At 36.4% G+C, this 18,583-nt stretch overlaps 1 protein-coding gene across 1 annotated transcript; it reads right to left on the bottom strand.

The window, feature by feature from the left end:
• Positions 1–9,302: 9,302 nt before the first annotated feature.
• Positions 9,303–17,238, bottom strand: LOC116168658 (vesicular glutamate transporter 2.2-like). The gene is made up of 5 exons (XM_031484595.1): positions 17,210–17,238; positions 10,749–11,004; positions 10,332–10,568; positions 9,818–10,285; positions 9,303–9,767 (listed from the first exon to the last, which is right to left on the bottom strand). Exons 1-5 carry the CDS (start codon positions 17,221–17,223, stop codon positions 9,318–9,320), a joined length of 1,425 nt encoding a protein of 474 aa, XP_031340455.1. The 5' UTR covers positions 17,224–17,238; the 3' UTR covers positions 9,303–9,317.
• Positions 17,239–18,583: the final 1,345 nt, after the last annotated feature.

The raw sequence follows: 18,583 nt of genomic DNA, 5'->3' as shown, positions 1-18,583 counted from the left end.
ATAACTTTTGTTTGAAAAGTTATTTTAAAAAACTATTCCACAATTTTATTCCTTAACTCATCAAGTAGGTACACAATTTCGTCGAATTCTATCCATTTTCGTTGTCGGGCAAAGAATTTCAGTGGGACTTTTTTTTCGAATTTTCAAAAACTAATTCTAGATTCGTGATTTTCATGTTCAAAAACCGCCAGATACCAAATTTCGTCGAAATCAGAATTTTTTCGCACCCCCAAGTAGGGGTGCACACTTTCGTACGTGGAAGGAATTTTGAAAAAAATTTGTCAAAATCAGGTAGGGCTTACGCGAGAATCGATTCTAAGACGTGCCAGCCATATTTGTAACTCTTATGGTTGCTGAGAGAAAAAATTAAAGAAGATAAATCCAAATTTCACCAATTCTTTGGGGTTGGCTCCCAAACGAAACACGGTGGACCCTCGATTTATTTGGAAAATGTACTTGCCTTGATCCCCTCTATCACCCAATTTTTTTTACATACTGTCATGTAATACCCTGTATAATAGGTTTGCCCCTGGACAGGTCAATTTCAGTGTTCAGGGGATATATTATACATGGCCTCTTCTTTAACCTCTATAACTTTCACTCTTTAAACTTTGAATGGAAGGAATTATATTACATACATACCTTAAAGGGAATTTAATTGCGTTTTAAGAAGACTAGAAATCGTGTGAATAGTGCGCATTTACTTCTATCGCTTTTTTCAATTGAGTACTAAAGCCCCTGTTGATGTTTGCGATTAGTAGCGCCTTTTCATAATTGATCCTATATTATAGTACATGGACCGTCGCGTCGTATAGATTCACCAAATCAATATTTACGATCAATTTACTTTATTTGTGTTTTTTATCAATAAACACGTTAATCATTAGTATCGATATTCTTTCATCTCTCTTATACAAGAGCATAGTAAGCAATTATATTAATACAGGCCACATACATACACACAAATATCGAAGCTGCGACGAACTTGGTGTAGTTCGCACACAATCGCCAATCGGTTAGCTTTTACAATTAAATAAATATTAGCGGGATAATAATTGTAATTTAATTTAACAGAAAAATAAATGAATATACAAATTAGGTATAACACTCAACCGGAGTCGCTGGCAACTCCAGGAATCGGACGGCTATAACGAAGGGCGACGGTTACTTCACAAAAAACAAAATTACGGCAAACTCCCTAGCGGCTATGGAAGCAACAAGACACAACGCGGTGGGAAAGCAAACCCCCCCTATGATTAGTGAAACGGAAAGTAACAAAACCCTTACCTTGCAATTAATGAAGCGCTAGAAAAAAATTCAAAATAGTTCCTGTTCAACTACTACGAAATCTTTTGCAGAATATTAGCTTTTTGAATCGCTACGATATTTTTGATTTTACGTTCATCACTTCTGTCGATACCGAAGATTTGGCCATACCTTCCGAGACCCGATTTTGTCTACGATTACTTTTGTGACTACGAAGATTCATTCCTGTTAGTTTGATTGCATTAGTGCATTGTATCATTCAGATTAGTTTGTTATACGTATACGAAATATTTAGTTTACCGTTGCTTTGTAAATTAAGCTTTAGAAGTTACCGAGACTATTCTGAAACAGATATCTGCGATTTTTATTTACGTTATTTGTGTCCCTCCGAAGAATTTGTTCATACTATCTTATTTACATTTTGTTGTATGGAAATTTAGTTATTTGTGCATCGTAAAGTACATTTCTTGAAGTTAACGTCACGTTCATACTTTTATACATCGATTTGTACGGGCGATCCGTCGGCGAGTCAAAATTTTACTTTTATTTAGTTAACGTAAATTGAATTATTGATTCTTATTAAGTGTAATTACGGTTTTAGTATTTGATTTACCTGATTAGTGTAAGACGTTAGACATTGTTATACCGCAATACTTTTGCGTCGTTTGTTTCTTTGTGCTAATTATATGTTACAGATAAGGCAGAAAACCTCCCTTTCTGAGCTCGAAAGGGGTTGCGGGTTGTGGTTCAAAAGGTATTTTTTGTAAATTTTCGACGACTCCGGAATATAATGTTTGATTACATAATTACATTTGTTTCATAGTCATATAACAATTATAGCTCCGTTGTTTTCTGCGGAAACCTGTTTTGATAATTTCCGAGTACGAGTTTTTTGGTAAAATATTAGTTACAATCAAACTTTGACATTAGATATTACATTGTCCTATTTGTAATATTTTGAGATTATTTATTAAATTATCACATCCAATGAAAACTAGTTACACTTTCTGGCGAAAGAATTGTAAGTGTGGCTTTTAAATTTTTTTTGTAAATCCTCGCAAATACAAAAAATAAAGTTTCTCGTAGCAAAATGGCACGCTCACTAATCAGGGGTTGGAACCGGAACCGAAAAGAACCAGTTCCGGAACCGGAACCGATTGCATTTGTAAGCCCTTCACTTGGAACCGGAACCGTTATTCAGGAAGTTATAATAACCGGTACCGGTACCGTTATTTTAGTGCCAAAGAACCGGTTTTATTTCGGTTCTTTCCAAGGAGAAAAGAAGTGGGTAGAGTAGACACAATCAAAAAAATTTAGGGATTTTAACTTAGAGTTGGGTTTTTTCCATTCTATAAGGATTTTAGGATGGTCTGTGACATTAGGGTTATGATCTTTGCGAGTGAGTTGAGTTGCGCTTTGGCTTTGTGTGACGATTGAGGAATAGAAACCGTTTTATCAAAGAACTTTCAGTCTTAAGTGTTTTACTGTTGATTGTTGTTTTTGAAGTGTTTGTGTTTACTGTATCTTTTAATTTTAATATATCCGGGTATATAATGGGTGGGGTAAAACCAAATCCTGCCCATAACCATTTTGTCTAGGACAAAAAAACATCAGTGTCCACATGTAAACTGTGCGGTGTAGAGATTCAGGTAACATGAAATATTAGCATACCTACTTACTTATTGTGGTATGATTTATTTTTAGAGTAATCATGGTACTAACCTCTTGAAACATTTAAAAGCTCTGCATAATGATGTGGCAATCGAAATAAATAATAGTAGGAAGGATTCTACTGCGTCAACGAATACTCAACAAAGATTAGAAGATTTATATAGCGTCACTATCAAAATGTCCGAAAACACATTGATGAATGCCTGTGTTGAAATGGTTACAGTTAATGGACGACAATTTTATGGAAAATAATGTTATTTAATTTTCTGTATTATTTTTTTTATATAATAGACTGTTTGTTTATTTATGTTGGAACCTTTAAAAACCGAAAAAAAAGTGGAACCGGAACAGAAAATTATTGCAGCATCGGAACCGTAACCGGCACACTTAAAAAATAATTCCTTCCAAATAGTGTGGAACCGGAACCTATATTTCCCATGAGTTCCAACCCCTGTCACTAATTAGCCTTCGCTTCAAATATAATTTTATTTTTCATTTGCCTATTATATGTCAATTATATCTGTCATATGTGATATATGAAGCAGTCTATTACGCCCAAGGGCATAATGAGAGGGCATAATGGATTGTCATCTCATTATGCCCTCAAACGGCCTGCCAAATTGATTGACGGAGTTATATTATGTCATAAAAAAGATGCAACTTGATTCGTATAAATAATCATGACATTTGTATATTGGAAATGCATTCTTTGGAATGATGAAAAATAAAATGTTGTATGCACCTCAGGCATTACTAAATATTTAACCCTCGGGCGACGTACAATCCCTCGGGCCGGAGGCCCTCGGGCTCTGTCGCCCTCGGCATAAATATCGCCTTAATGCCCTTGATGCATAAATAACTATTAATTTATGTTGTTAAATTTTTTAACGTTATAAAATGATGGAGGTCCTTTAGTCCAATCAGAGCTTGTAAACTTTCACTTTACCTGTAATTAGTATAAGTAGGATTCTATTTGTATTTTATCGTTCAGTTTCCTCAAAAAACTAGTTGTCAGGTAAACTCCTGACTTGACTTTCCGAGTAGTTTTAATAGTCATCGCAATTATCTTTGGTCATAGTATAACATTTAGAAAATGACCTCTAGCGCCTTTATTTTGAACCCGACGCAAAAAGTATAGAAGGCCTTTTTTGTAGATCTCATCAAGACACATCTTTTTTGTAAATAACATTTTTCACTCTGATGCTTACTTTTAGAGCAACATGCAAAATTTCAATGCAAAACTTCTCAAAATAGTATATTAAGATACAAGTGTATAATCAAGTCTTTAAAGCACGCGCAACGAGTTTAAGGGCACGACGCAAAGCGGAGTGCCTTTAACGTTGCAAGTGCTTTAAAGACCAATTATACACGTGTATCTTATAGTATTTTTTATTATACCTGCAGTATAATTTAAAAATAGGAAATACAATGAAGTCATATTGACGTTATACTCGAATACATGCCTAATTAAGTGGGCTGGGTGTTCGTAACTTCACGATTTCCATGGAAATGTCACTTGACGTTTGCTTATAAAAATCATCGTCTTTGTGAATTAAACGATTTCCGTTGAAAAAGATAATACACCGTCCATTAAATCGATTGTTGTAAAATCTAAACAAACGTTGGTAGGTGTAAAATCCAACTCCAGTAAAGCCTATTATAAAGAATATGAAAAGTTGTTTCCATGGATGAATAGGAAGTTACTTACGAATACAGTCTTAAATGCATCCATAATGCTGGCATATATGAAGGAAATGTCAAAGGTATTTAAATCTTCTATATTTTGGTGCATTCATTCAACACTTTAAAGCAATGCTGCGATTAAAAAGTGGAACAGATTTGGAAGTATACCCTAAATTACGCGGGTTTGTGAAAGCTTCAACCAAAGGATAGGTACAAAAGCCAAAGAAATGTTCTGCATTTACAGAAAGCGACCTAAGAGGATTTTTTATTTCATCCAGATGACAGTTTCAAAAGTCATACTTGAAGTATCGTTACTTAGCAACTTTAAAGCACGTGTGTTTTAAAGGCCCTTTTTCGCACGCATTTGAGTGTTTAAAACGGAGATTGTGATTCAGGTATAATAAAAAATAAATTTTGGGGGGCCACCTTCACGAGTTTAGCTCCCCTACATTAAAATAATGGAGCGCTATTTATATTTCATTCGTTTTCACTTTGTTTATAAGCACAAATTTTTAATTCCAGTATACTGTACTAAATTGATAGGTAAATAGCAGGACATATTAAAAAGCAGTTAAAAGCTGAACAGGCCCCTCCAATGCCGACCACACAAAATATCTAAGGACGTGATAGTAAGTGTTGTAATATATTGAAGAGATTCCTGTTGATCGACCTCATTATATTTATATACAGGGTGTCCCGCGACTCGATGGACATAGCTTAACACCATATTCCTTGGTACATTTTAAGTCCTTATACACTTTGTCCAAGACTCAATAGTTAAGATGTTATGGCCAATATTAAATTTAACAATAAATCAATCTAGTAGGTCATGTAATTGTTTTGTCATATTGTTATGGCGACATTGTTTATTCTTTGACGTTTTAATTTTAAGATTGAATTGATATGGCCTATTAGGTATTCTTCGATCAGGCTGATGAATGAGGGAATCCTCTCTGACCACCGCTCTTGCATTTTAGCCATAGTACCCGTAAATAAAGTGAATATTCATATATTCTTGATCTGAAAAAGTAGGCATATCAATTTAATCTTAAAAATACAACGTCAAAGAATAGACAATGTCACCATAACAATATGACAAAACAATTACATGGCCTACTTAGATCGATTTATTGTTAAATTTAATATTGCCCGTAACTCCTTAACCACTTAAAATTAACCAATGAGTATGGTGTTAAGCTATATCCATCGAGTCACGGGACTCCCTTGTATATATGATAAGAAATATCCATACAATAAATCTTTATCCCAATATACTCAATATCCCTCCTTAGGTACATTGAATAAAGCTTAATAATGTCCCCAGTTAAACATTCCTTCAGGTTCTGTAGAATATTCTGTACCTTAAGATTCTTTTGTTTCTCTACATTTCTCGGGTCCGTTCTTCGGATCTCCAATCGTCGGATTTGGATTCTTCTGTTCTTCCTGTGTCTTTATAGGTTGCGTAAATGTACATATTTTTCAGATCCTTCGTACCCTACCGTTTCTTTAAATCTCTCAAATTGTTTACATTCCTCGGATTTTTCAGACCCTTCATTCTCGAGTGATTGATCTCAATTTCTTCAAGAATTCAAATACTTCAAACTCTCCAAATATCCGCTTTTTTTGAACCACCACTCTCTTCAGATTCTTCAAAATTATTATTTCAGTTCTTCAGATTCATTACTTTCTTAGGATTTTTGAGATCCTTCTCTAAATCTTCCGCTGGTTAGAATCCTTTCGTTTCCAGTTCCTTCAAATGACAGACTTTTAGGGGAAAAAAGGGTTCACATTCAACTTAAAAAAGATACCTACTTCTTGTGATGTAGAGCATATATCGAAATGTAAAAAAGAATACCGCATTCTGTCGTGGAAACCACAAATTAAATGCATTGGTGTGAATTAACTTACAGTGAATCTCATTTGGAGTCTATGCTCTTGGAGATAATGTTCATCGTAGGAAATCGGAGAGTGGGGATTAATCCTATGGTTAATTTTTCGGATAGACGAACGTACCGGAGAGTTTGGGACGAGGGTATAATAGTATATTATATACCAAGAGACTAAAGTACGTGTTTTAATCCCGGGGTGCGGATTGTGGCCCGAAACGTAGTTGACTTTAGTCCTGTGGTATATACGCTATTATTTGTACTCCGGTAATCAGTTATAGCAATTTCAATGTTAAAGTACAAATTTGAAAGAAAAGACTTGTTCTCGTTCAAAACTACGACGTAGAAAAGATCGTTTAAAACTCTGCGGAACATGCTGTAAGGAAATGACTGCCTAAATTAAAAAAGATATATGGAAAACCATCTAAAATGAGTGTAAAATGTGGTGAAAGAACCAAAATGCACATATAAAGGTAACCATTAATCATTAAATTGTGTTTAACAATTCAGTGTTCACTGTCACTTTTTGTCCCGCGTAGCGTTTTTCTCTCTTTTAGGTTTTTGAAATTTGCATAGAAATTTTTAAAATAGAATCAGTTTCCTTTCTCCTCGTTCGACCTACAGTACAGTCAGATTGTAGCCGCAAAAATACTAAAAAGGGACCAATAGCTGGACGTTTCGTAGGCTATAAGGGCTTTGAGTGCACTAAATCCAAAGTTGGCAACGGAACTCGGGTGCGGGTGAAGAGCGTGAGGTTAGCTCAAAGGATTCTGTTTTTACTATGATTTCAAGTAGGAAACCTTATCCATAAAAAGGCCTAACAATTGAAAAATGGTAGGCCAAGTTAAGTTTAAATAAGAAAATTATTATTATCCGCAATTTAATTCAAATCGGTGATTCTGTAATTGCACTGTCGTGCCATCCGCTATTCAAAATAATCTTTATTGCTTGTATTCTAAAAAAAAACAATATTTGCTCAATATAGACACTGAGGTCAAGCATTTATTTTGTTAAGGAATTATTGGACTCCCAATTTTTCCCTTTTTCAATATACAGTCTACAATATACAATCTACGAACGGGACCGGGTTCAAGGTTTTTCTGCAAAAGAATGTCGAGCTAAGACATATTGTACTTCGAAATGCAGGGGAGGCACTTGGAGCATACTACATTACCCACCATATAGTGCTAAAAGCGGAAAGCTTCACCACAATATTACGTGTTGTGTTTGACGCCTCAGCGACTACCATGAAAAAGCGAGAACGTAATGATGCTAACTGGTCCAAAATTACAAGAAGATTTGTGCGGAAAGAAAACCTCCTGGTTAGCGGTAAAATCTACGGAACTATATAGACTACTAGGAAGCAAAACACAAGATAATCAAACAAGCTAGGCAAAGCTGAGGCATCAGCATTTCCTGCTTACTAACGTAATTGAGATATGTTAAGGAAGTAATATCTGTGATATAATTTACAATCCTAATGCTAGAAATACGTTTCAAAAATAAAAGATGCATTGGATTAATTCTTTGAGTTAACACAAGTTTTAAAAAAAATAATTGTTGATTTATATGAAAATGGAATAGTTCTTTAAAATCAATTTATTGGCAATCTTTGGATTTTCTAATTTTTTATAGGTCGCTCGCAAGTACCAGAACCACAGTTAACCTTACAATATTTCCTGTAGTTTTAGGCACTGGCCGATGGGTCATGCCTTGTAAAACATCCACGTGTAAAGAAATGACATTCGCTATGCAAAAAACAAATCGGATGTTCTAAAAAAACACCGGATCGTTTGAATTTCAGGCGTATGATTCTAGTGTTTTCTAATTTTCTTAGTTAATTTTACTGTCGTTACCAACTTTAAACATTTTTTGTTTTGTGGCAAATTTAAACTGTCCGCACTACTTTACGATCACTCGATATATGTATGAATGTATGTCAACGTGTTATCGAATTGTACACCTGCACCCCTACCAAGTTTCTGTTGTTCAGCAGTTACACGCTCCTTACTATAGTAGAAGAAGAAATGGTTTACCAACAACCTAAATGATGATATTTTAAAATTAACGTTTATGAGCGACGAAAGTGTCGATAGTGGGGAAGTGAAAAGGCACATAAATTTTAAGGAGACTAATTTTCATTCTAAAAGTTAGCAGTTGTCTCAAAAACGCAGTTAGTCCCATTTTTTTCAATTCTTCAAATACTCATCAGCGTCACGATGACGAGTTGAGGAAAAGAGTTTGTCAACAGGATGTTGCATTTTACAGATTTAACTTCATTAGATTTTTTCCCTGTTTTCTACGTTAAAGAACAACATCTTTCAAAATAGTCCCCACTTGAACTTCGATAATTACTCACCGAAGAACTTTGTGGGATATCCTGAACAAGTGTTCGATAATATTAAGCGCTGAGTAGAATAATCATTGCCATACTCAAATATGTAACTAATGCTTGGAAATGGCACTGGTACTTGCCACATTGTAAATTACATGCATGTCAAATACGCCCCAGCAATTAATTAATCATCAGTCTTTTTGGAACACCCGGTATTGTTCACAAAAGTAATTATTTTCTCCGGCAATTTTCAATTGGACGGTAACGTCATTGACTATATCGAATGAAAGGGATAGTTTAAATATGAAGTGAACATTTCGGAAATAAAATTGCTATACGCATATCTTTCGAGCGAAAGTATCTGTATATATATTACAGGGGTTCTTCCCCAGTTTCACACGACTGACTCTGATTGCGTCCGGCGAAATGAACTTTCTGTATGCACATCATTCCACCGTCATATTTCGAATGCGATATCATTGTTCTCGGTTACCAAGCGCGTTCGTGCGTAATAAAAATGACGTCTTTGTTAAAATTGCGTTTCGCAGACTTACTTTTTCTGTTAAAATTAAATCGACTGCGTAGGGGCAGATACATCCAGCTATACTACCGATTCCATTCGATAAACCCATTAATATACTAGCGTACTTTGGTGCTATATCTAAGTGATTGACGTTGTATCCGGATATGGCGAATCCGCTGAAGGCCACGCCACAGCTTAGAGCTATAACGGCAGCCGTTGATGATGTGGCATAGGCAACAACTAGGAAGAACGTCGCTTCCATTCCGAAACCTCCACAGTTGAACAGCTTCCTCACTTGCGTTGTTGTTAGTATTTCTCGTTTTCTTAAATAATCCGCCAAAACTCCTCCGGTGGGTACAATTATGGTCATCAGCAGATGAGGAAATGCGCCCAAAAATGCATTCTGAAACACAATCTGGCTTAATACCTCCTTGCAGGTTTTTCAGAACCAACCTTTTCAATATCCATCTCCCACCTCGATGTAAAGTAAAGCGCTTGGAATAACACTAAAAGGTAAAAGTTGTACGATCGGCAAAAATTTGCTACAAAAATTGCATAAACGGGCATGGAAGTAAAAAAGGCTTTCCACGGTGTATTCGTAATGCTCGGTATCGTATGAGATTGAGCGGCGCCGCCTAACGAGTTTTCTATGTACATAAGTTCTCGTGCTTCAATCGTAGGATGCTTGCAGGGTTTTTCGAAGACCAACCATAACCACGATAGGTACCACAAGATACCAACGCTCCCATAAAAGTAAAAGGGCGAATGCCAACCTATACGTTTTATGAGTTCGCCGGTAATGGGCATTGAGAACATTAAACCAGCGTAGCAACCGCAAAACGCCAAGGTAGCCAAGCGGGAACGTTCCAGCGGCGGCGCCCAGTAACGCCAGATACCGTGGCACGCTGGATAGGTCACGCCCTGCAACGCAAACGTAGTGCCATCTTTGAAAATCGACGATGCTTACCTCTACCAGACCTTGCATAACCCTAATGGTAATTGCAAGTCCGGGATTTTGAAGTTCCATAGCGCTGGGTACAAAGAAGTGTAGTAAGGAAGAGCATCCGATTGCGGCACCAAATAATCGATTAGGTGGATATCTTGCAGCTAAAAAACCGCCGGGTATTTGCGTTATAAAGTAACCCCAGAATATCGACGCGTCCACTGCGGAGCTGGTGGTGACCGACCATTTCATTTTAGCTTTCTAAAAGAATAAAAACGCAGTCATCGTTAACGATAGGAAAAAATATATCTTTCGGTATTGTTACGAGCCAGCTTGAATCGAGTCACCCTTTTAGAGAGCCGGGGCACTTCCGTTTCCGCAGCGAGGGTGCAATCCGTCAAACTAGCGCCAATCGTTCAATATTGCTCGAATTTTACTAACCCCTTCTTCCATCTTAACCTTTGCCATGCCCATGTTGCACCTCATTCCGAACATGATGATGAAACCCATACAGGTGAGAACGGCGACGGTTACCCTTTTGCTGAGACACGGGCATTCGGGTCTGATGTACTTGTCGATGTGGCGAAGAGGTGGACGTTCAGGTTCGGGGAGACTGTCCGGCGAGCTCGGGTAGTCACCCCCTTCGTCCATGCTGCTCTTTTGTTTTTGCAGGCCGAATTCTTCATATCGAACGTTCCTATAAGAACAGAAAAGGCATTACTACAATTTCCCCGCGACAAATTTCTGAACAAAACACGCCGTAATGTAGTCGCCTAAAACGTTTTATGATAAATGTACCCTAAAAGACTTGTGTAATACATTTTAACGCCGGCTTTCATGGCGTGTAATGACTAGGTCGACGCGATGTGGGGCCGCATGCATGTTAATGTATTTCCCCATCATCATCACCAGAAAGCTTGCAAGAGAGATGGACGATAAAATCGAATTGCCACCCATTAATAATTGTCTCGTGACAATTTGACGAATGCCGCGAGTAAAACCCCCTTTTTGTAGCAAACAACCCCCCGACGTAAATGCTACTATCCAATAAATATAATCAGATTAAACATAAATCCTTGCTTTTCCATTAAGGCTAATGCGTGTATCAGTTTTTTTCGTAGTGACATCACGAAATGTTTCCCATTCGTACACAATTTGTCGTAAAATAGAAATATAAGTAGCAAATACCGAATACGTGACCAAACAGCGACAAAGCTTCTTACGTTTAATCCTTGAGCAATTCTACAAGGATCAAAACCTGCACTGCATTGGCATTCCTTTAAATGGGCGAAATTTCGATACGTTAAGAGAAATTGATGTCATCGGCAGAAATTATCACGTCTTTCTTAATATCATAGAACAATGGGAGCTGGAATGAGGGGCGGCTCGTCTCCAAGGCTCACGGTGGAATTAAACCGTAACGCTCTCCTTACAGCGAAAATGGAACCGGCCTTTTAGGCTTGCACAACCGGTTGCGTCTACTATTACCTCAAATTATAGGGATAACAAGCTAAAAAGATAGGTATTGGCACGAGCCACCCCTGCCGTATCCTAGGAGAGCGTGGCGTCTCAAGTCGAAGCAATATCACAGTCCACTCAACGTCACTTCCCGGCCTGCTCCTTATTCATGAGCTAAACGCTTCACAATCAAAACGTAATATCGCTATCTTTGAACGGGGGCGTTCGCGAGATCAATAACACACATTGAACAAATTAATTTAAAATGTTCTAGAGTTCTTCTGGCACAACGCCCAGAAATATTAAACTGATACTGGTCCACCGATATAATTGAATTCATGATCCATTTGGAATTGAAGAAAAAAGTGCACCCGCAATCTGTGGCATTTTCAATAAGAAATTGAACAGTGCATTTGCATACAACTTGCATGCCTTCGCGTAGTAGACAAAAACGCCGCGTCAAAAAAGTTGTGTTCAATAAAGAAATTCTTTGACGTAAATAAATATTGTCTCAAAGAATGCGCCTATGGCAGACGCCCACGTAATTTCAGCTCATTAACCATTCTTTGTGCGCTCAAAGTGCGTGTTACGAAAACAAAAAAGTTGAATGCATATAAGGGTGTTCCTAAATATATCTCCTGCAGTTTTTGAGATATGTTGCACAACTTTGAAATATGAGTTAGGTACGCTAAAGGGCTTACATCATTGTTCATATCATACATGCATTTTCTAGCCTTGAATATTTTTCGGTGCGCCACTAGTAGTTGTGAACTCGGTTGTGAAACAAGAACCGTTGGCATTGAAAATGGTACCTTGTGTTTGCATAGGTTTATAAATTAAAGTTTTAAATTGGTACAGTGTACGGACTATAGCGCCTTGTAGATTATATGAACTTTTAGCCATAAAATAAACGATGAATTAGGTCCTTCCGTATTTCCATCACATTTAGGAACACCCTGTATAACGGATGCGTACTGGAAATGACTCTAAATAGTCTAAATCATCTGCCATTTTAGGTAAACATGATGGTTTTCGCTTCTTATTACATCATTTCCTCGAGAAATGCCCAATTCTATTTTTCCTCGTTTTACAAGATCACTCTGCATACGCTGTTTTTACCTAAGATGGGAGGAATGTAGCTCTAAACACCAATTTACATATATTGTAATATTAGGCATGATAAATTCGCCTCGCTTCTCGAGGTTTGCCCCGAAATATTTGCCATAGAATTAATTTTCCGGAAGGTTGACCATCGAAAATATTCGTTCTAGAAAAATTTGACTCACAGCCTTATAGTATTTTCTTCCAAAAGAAGTCGTCTTTGAAATCGTGATATCGCTTGTACATTTATCTTTATGCCTAGGCATACAATATTACTCATCGATCGTAGAGATGTTCGATGAGAGAGCGAATTTTCCTGGTAGCCGAATAAGTAGGGACACCACGATATTGGGAATTTTGGAAATCCCATTTAGTCACAAAAGTAGAAGGGTGTGTAGACAGCAATTGCCCTCAGAGCGAGTTTCTTTAAGTTCAATTATTCGCGGGTCGCGCTTTTCTGAAGGCGAATATTTTCCAGCCTAGATTCTTAATTCTCAATACACGGCAGGAAAACATAAGGAAAAAAAATAGCGCTATCCGTACATAAATAAAATTAGAAGCCGTGTAACTAAATTAACATAAAATAAAATTAAAGCAAGTAGCTATTGAAGTAAATTTTTAACCTAAACGAACTCAAGCTCAGCAACAAAAGAAGATAAATAATGCTCACGTCCATAAAATATTTAACTATTTAACTAATTTAATATTGTACACTGTTAAATGATGCAAAAAAACAAAAAAAAAGGTACTTCTTACATAAATGCAATATGTAACTATTTTTTTTGTGAAAAAACCTCGACTGTGGCTAACCTTGTAGTTACTTTCAAGGCCTGTCGTTCCAATGAATTTTTGAGGCTGAAGTGAAGATCTGACGAATTACCAAGAAGCTGGCTGCTAATTAGTGAAGACGAACTATCACGATGCTGACTTCTAATTGGTTTAGAGTGAAGACGGAGCTGGTACGTACCTAATTTCTTTTTTTTTTATTAATAATTTCTTCCAGGGTTCCAAAATCCAGTAAAAACACTAAAATGTTTTGATTTAGATAATTATATATCCTTTTAATTAAACTTGCGGTACTAAAGACCTTTTTTTTCAAATCAATCAAACTTCCTATCGGTATAAATTCAATTGTTGTAACGTAACCAATTTTGAAAACGTGTACACTATCCGCTCAAGGCGTACGATTACAAGTGGATGTCCGATTTTGATAATACATTTTGGTAATATTTTAAACATTTAAGTTTAGCCAGCCTGATTCATGCAGTTACATCTAACAGTGCGCGTCATAACGCTACAATCGTCCAAGTAGATCATACACATTTCTGGTGATAGGCTGGATAATGTTGCGCTCATGAATCTCTTGAAAGTTGTAGGTGCGTTTAGAATGCAAAATGGCGTCTTGTTGTATTGATAACGGTTACCCATAGTATAAGAAAATTTTTTTCTGGGTCGATCTGAGACAATTTTTTTTTAGCCTCAAAAAAAGGCAGTGTAACCTTCCTTTTTTACCAAAAATCGACTACACCAAAATTTCTCGCGAAAACACTTTTTCTTATTAATTTTGGTGCGTAGAATCCAAAACAATTCGTACTTTTTCGATTAGACTTCTCAATCAAAAGTTATAGACTAGAAACCAATTTCCAAAGAAAATTCAAAGGGCTGTAACTTTTGAACTAGTAGCCCAATCTTGGAACTGTTTGAAATTATGGATTCTACAGGCCACATTCTATAAGAAATTTTTTTTCCGGATCGATCTGAGACAATTTTTTTTTCGGGCCTCAAAAAAAGGCAGTGTATAAACCTTCCTTTTTTACCAAAAATCGACTGCACCAAAATTTCTCGGGAAAACACTTTTTCTTATTAATTTTGGTGCGTAGAATCCAAATCAATTCGTACTTTTTTGATCAGACTTCTCAATCAAAAGTTATAGACTAGAAACCAATTTCGAAAGAAAATTCAAAGGGCTGTAACTTTTGGACTAGTAGCCCAATCTTGGAACTGTTTCAAATTATGGATTCTACGGTTTTTCGTGTACTTAAGAGAAATATGCGCAATTGTTTAATCAAAAACGATAAAGAAAATTGCCACTTTTCCCGTTAGCAGCACTTTCCCCCAAATGAAATGTCACATGAGTTTTTTAAAACTTTATTCTTTACCAAAAAAATTAAACTATTTAGAAAATGTAAGAGTCGGTGACTACTGCGACATAAGAAGCAATAAGCTTCTTATATTTACTTATATCAACGTCTTGTCGTCTTCATGAATTGATTTATTGTTAGAAGGCCTTTGATCATGGAGTACATCGGCCAAAACGTTGACGCTTTTTTCGACTACAAATAAGGCAAATGTAGATTGTAATTGTTTGGGCAAAAGGTACGTATACCTTAACATAAAAGTAGGTATGCAAACAAAACTTCCTCGTTGGCTCGTTTTCGAAACGTGTTTCATATTTCCCCTTGGATTTTAAAGGTACTACATTTTCAATTGCCTCTTTGGCTTTGCCAGAAATTTCAGAAATTTTGTCGCTTCGTTTGAACTTTTTGCGCCACGGTTTCACAGCTTGTTTAATTGGTTATTATGGACCAACCGTTGTTATGGTACCTAATTATATTACATATAATTCCGGGTAAAATGATTATATTTTCAAATAAAAGTAACAATTTTAAACTAAACTTGGTCGATCAAAAATCTGATTAAGCGATTAATATCTTTTAAATCCGTAAAAAAAGAGAAGTGGTTTTCCAGCTCGTCAAAATTGCATTGCAACTATCACTCACTGGAAAATTGGCACTCTTCTTTACTTGTAGAACAATCTAGCTACTATTTTTCAATTAAATCTGGCGGTATGCGTTTGTAACGTCTAAGGTTGTAAACAAATTTGAACATCCTAAATAATCCAATGATTCCGTGTTATCGGGATGATTTCCTTTTTTCTAATCTTGTTCAACTCCCTGTCGTCAATTTCACTACACAATCGATCGCTTGTATTTGTTATGTATTTAGATTTGAGTTAATTTTGATGGGTGCTGGTGAGGTTTATAACTGTTGTTGATGGTTCAAACAACAAACAATGCGATACTATATTTTTTAAAGTTGCACTTCTAGTAGTATTTTCATCATCTATTTTTTTCTGGAGGCTTTAAATTGCCCAGAGATTTACGAATATTCAATTTCAAATTTACGTTGAGACTTTTTTAACTTCGCTTGTCGACGATTTTATCTAAAAAATATACAAACCTTAATTTTACATAAATAAAATAATGGTAGGTACCTCATAAAGGAATGTCCTCCCGTTCGAACTTTAAAAAAATTTGAAAAAAAATTATTTCCACATTTAAAGCTATAGGTATAAGTGCAATTTGTGTTACTTCCTACTACAGTCATTTCAAAACTCTATATGCAGGAGAGATGAGTTTCCCTTTTTTCTGCAAATATAAATATTTGCTTTTATGCATTAGAGTTACGAGAGTAATTTTCTGATAAGCGTTACACTAATTCTAACTAACAAATAATGATTTCTGGAGTTCGGCTGACGAAATCTGAAATCGTATAAGAATTTTGGAAATGTTTTTTTTCGAGTTACCCTTACCCCAACTTTTTTAATTTTTGGGTAAAGTCATTTTAGCGGAGGGTGGATACGTTTTTGTACGAATTGAATTTCACCATCTCTTTTATTATTCAAAACCGAGCGGTTTTATTCCATTTCTCCATCTAGCAATTCCAAAACAGAAAATATAAATCTAATTAGGGTGTAAGACTGAAAATTGCGTTATAAAAACGTGTTTAATTGTCACCCTTCTTTAGTTTCGCAAGTTTTTCCTCATTTAAAATTCAAAACGCGATACCCGCCCTAACACTCCACACTAAGATAAAGGTCTACTTCTTCGAACGTTACGCGGTGGTATAATTTTTATTTGTGAAGTCTTATATGAGGTGACAAAGGAAAGCATATATTGGAATATTTTCCAGTATAGAAATATGGCGAAATCCGTTTTGTACGTGCACTTACTACCAACTTCTGGATTACGTAAGGAATGAATTCAATCTTTAACTCGATGTCTCGAATAAACAAATGAAACAATTTCCTTATAGCGGCAGTTAATCTCAATTTGGGGATTAGACGCGGTTTAATTAGGTTCTTCACTTCTTTTTCAGCCACCTGAGGTTTCTGGCATTTAGAAAATCCCCTCAATTCAACAGGTTGAATCCACAGTGTGTTGTATTTATTATTTAGTTCCCTAACCTAATCGAAAATTCACCTGTTACACGAACGAGCCCTAATATTACCCTGTTTATTTTCGGTTTTGAAATGAGTGTCGCTTACAAATTTAATTACTTACATTGGTAACCCCATTCAGCGAAAGCACGCACTTAAACACCAGGAAAAAATTCGGTAGTTCCGGCAATCTTGGAGGTGGCTTAACAACCCCGAGTTTCACACTGACTGGATGTCTGCGTACAACACGCAGTCACGCGCTACCGCATTTTTCCACCATCTACTACTGAACCGATATTTTATATAGTTTCCGTGTTGCTATTTTTGAACCTTTCTTGCACTAATGGCCTTCATTTAAAAAAGTGGTGTGTGACGGATACGCCGAGGGATGTGATTACGCATCACATTCAGAAATAAATTAAACTGAACTGATTGGAAAACTGAGAAGAGATTAATTCAGTCAAGCTTGAATGGGTGTTTAAATATAAAGGAGCACGGTAATATGTGATACAATTGCACCAATTTCCATTTTTAATTATCTTCGAGGGGGTGATAATTGAAACCGTAGATGTTAAAGGCGATGAGAGGAAATGGATTTAGAAAGAAGGGAGCTCTTATCTAGAAGATTTCAGCTTTCTGGCGTAACTAACCCGTAACAGAGTTCGATGCTGTCTGTCACTCTAAGAATTAACTTCCAAAAAGTAATTTTTGACCCTAGCTCACATAAACCCCGCGACACGTATATATAAACAAAAAAGAATTTCGTTCCGGACCCCACAACTTTTACATCCCAAATTGCATCATACATATTTGTTAGAGTTAGAAGGGGTGGAAACAGTAAAAGAAACGTTTGGCAAAGCAGAGTGCTTTAAAGTGATTGTAGCTTTGAAAGCCACGCTCTTTCCTTGTACGCCAGTAATACACTGCATCCAATTTCAATTCGATGCAAATTGTGGGACGCACGGTCTAGCGAAGTAAAATTCATAGCCCGAAAAAATGGGAATGATCGAAACGATATGGCCTCATATTAGATTGAACTGCATAACAAGGTTTGTGGGGGGGAGGTGGCCGGGTTATTCGATTTCTGCATTAAATGCAATCAACTGCTCTGTCCGATGGAGGGTAGACTGATCTAATTCAATCAGCCGTTTTTGATGGACGCGGACCTTTTCCTTCGATTTTTTTTTTCGGTTTCTAGGTCGTACGCCGTCGATTGCAATTTTAACAAATTACGACGAGAGCGTGCCGGTATAGTAATAACTGTAATAAAACATTTGGTAACAACCGCTTTCGTGCAAGGGATCAACTCCCCTGCTAATATTTGATATGAAGTGCGATTTAAAGGGGGGTTGTTATTTAAAACTGTAACGTCATCATTAAATCTTCCTCGTACAAATTTACTGTGTACAATGTAATGAGAATATCCTTTGTAACGTTAAGCGAGTTTATTATTTTCTATCTAAAAGTAACACAGAACCAAGGATCAATTATTAAAGAA

This window comes from Photinus pyralis, unplaced genomic scaffold (genome assembly GCF_008802855.1).
Source record: "Photinus pyralis isolate 1611_PpyrPB1 unplaced genomic scaffold, Ppyr1.3 Ppyr1.4_LG4, whole genome shotgun sequence".
NCBI lineage: Eukaryota > Metazoa > Arthropoda > Insecta > Coleoptera > Lampyridae > Photinus > Photinus pyralis.
This window is presented reverse-complemented; position numbering and strand designations above follow the sequence as displayed.

What these genes read in the sequence shown, in the direction of transcription:
- LOC116168658 (XM_031484595.1), bottom strand. An exon ending in TTATGCAAGGTCTGGTAGAG is followed by an intron (nt 10,286 to 10,331) that starts GTAAGCATCGTC and finishes TTTGCGTTGCAG; the next exon opens with GGCGTGACCTATCCAGCGTG. An exon ending in GGGAGATGGATATTGAAAAG is followed by an intron (nt 9,768 to 9,817) that starts GTTGGTTCTGAA and finishes ATTGTGTTTCAG; the next exon opens with AATGCATTTTTGGGCGCATT.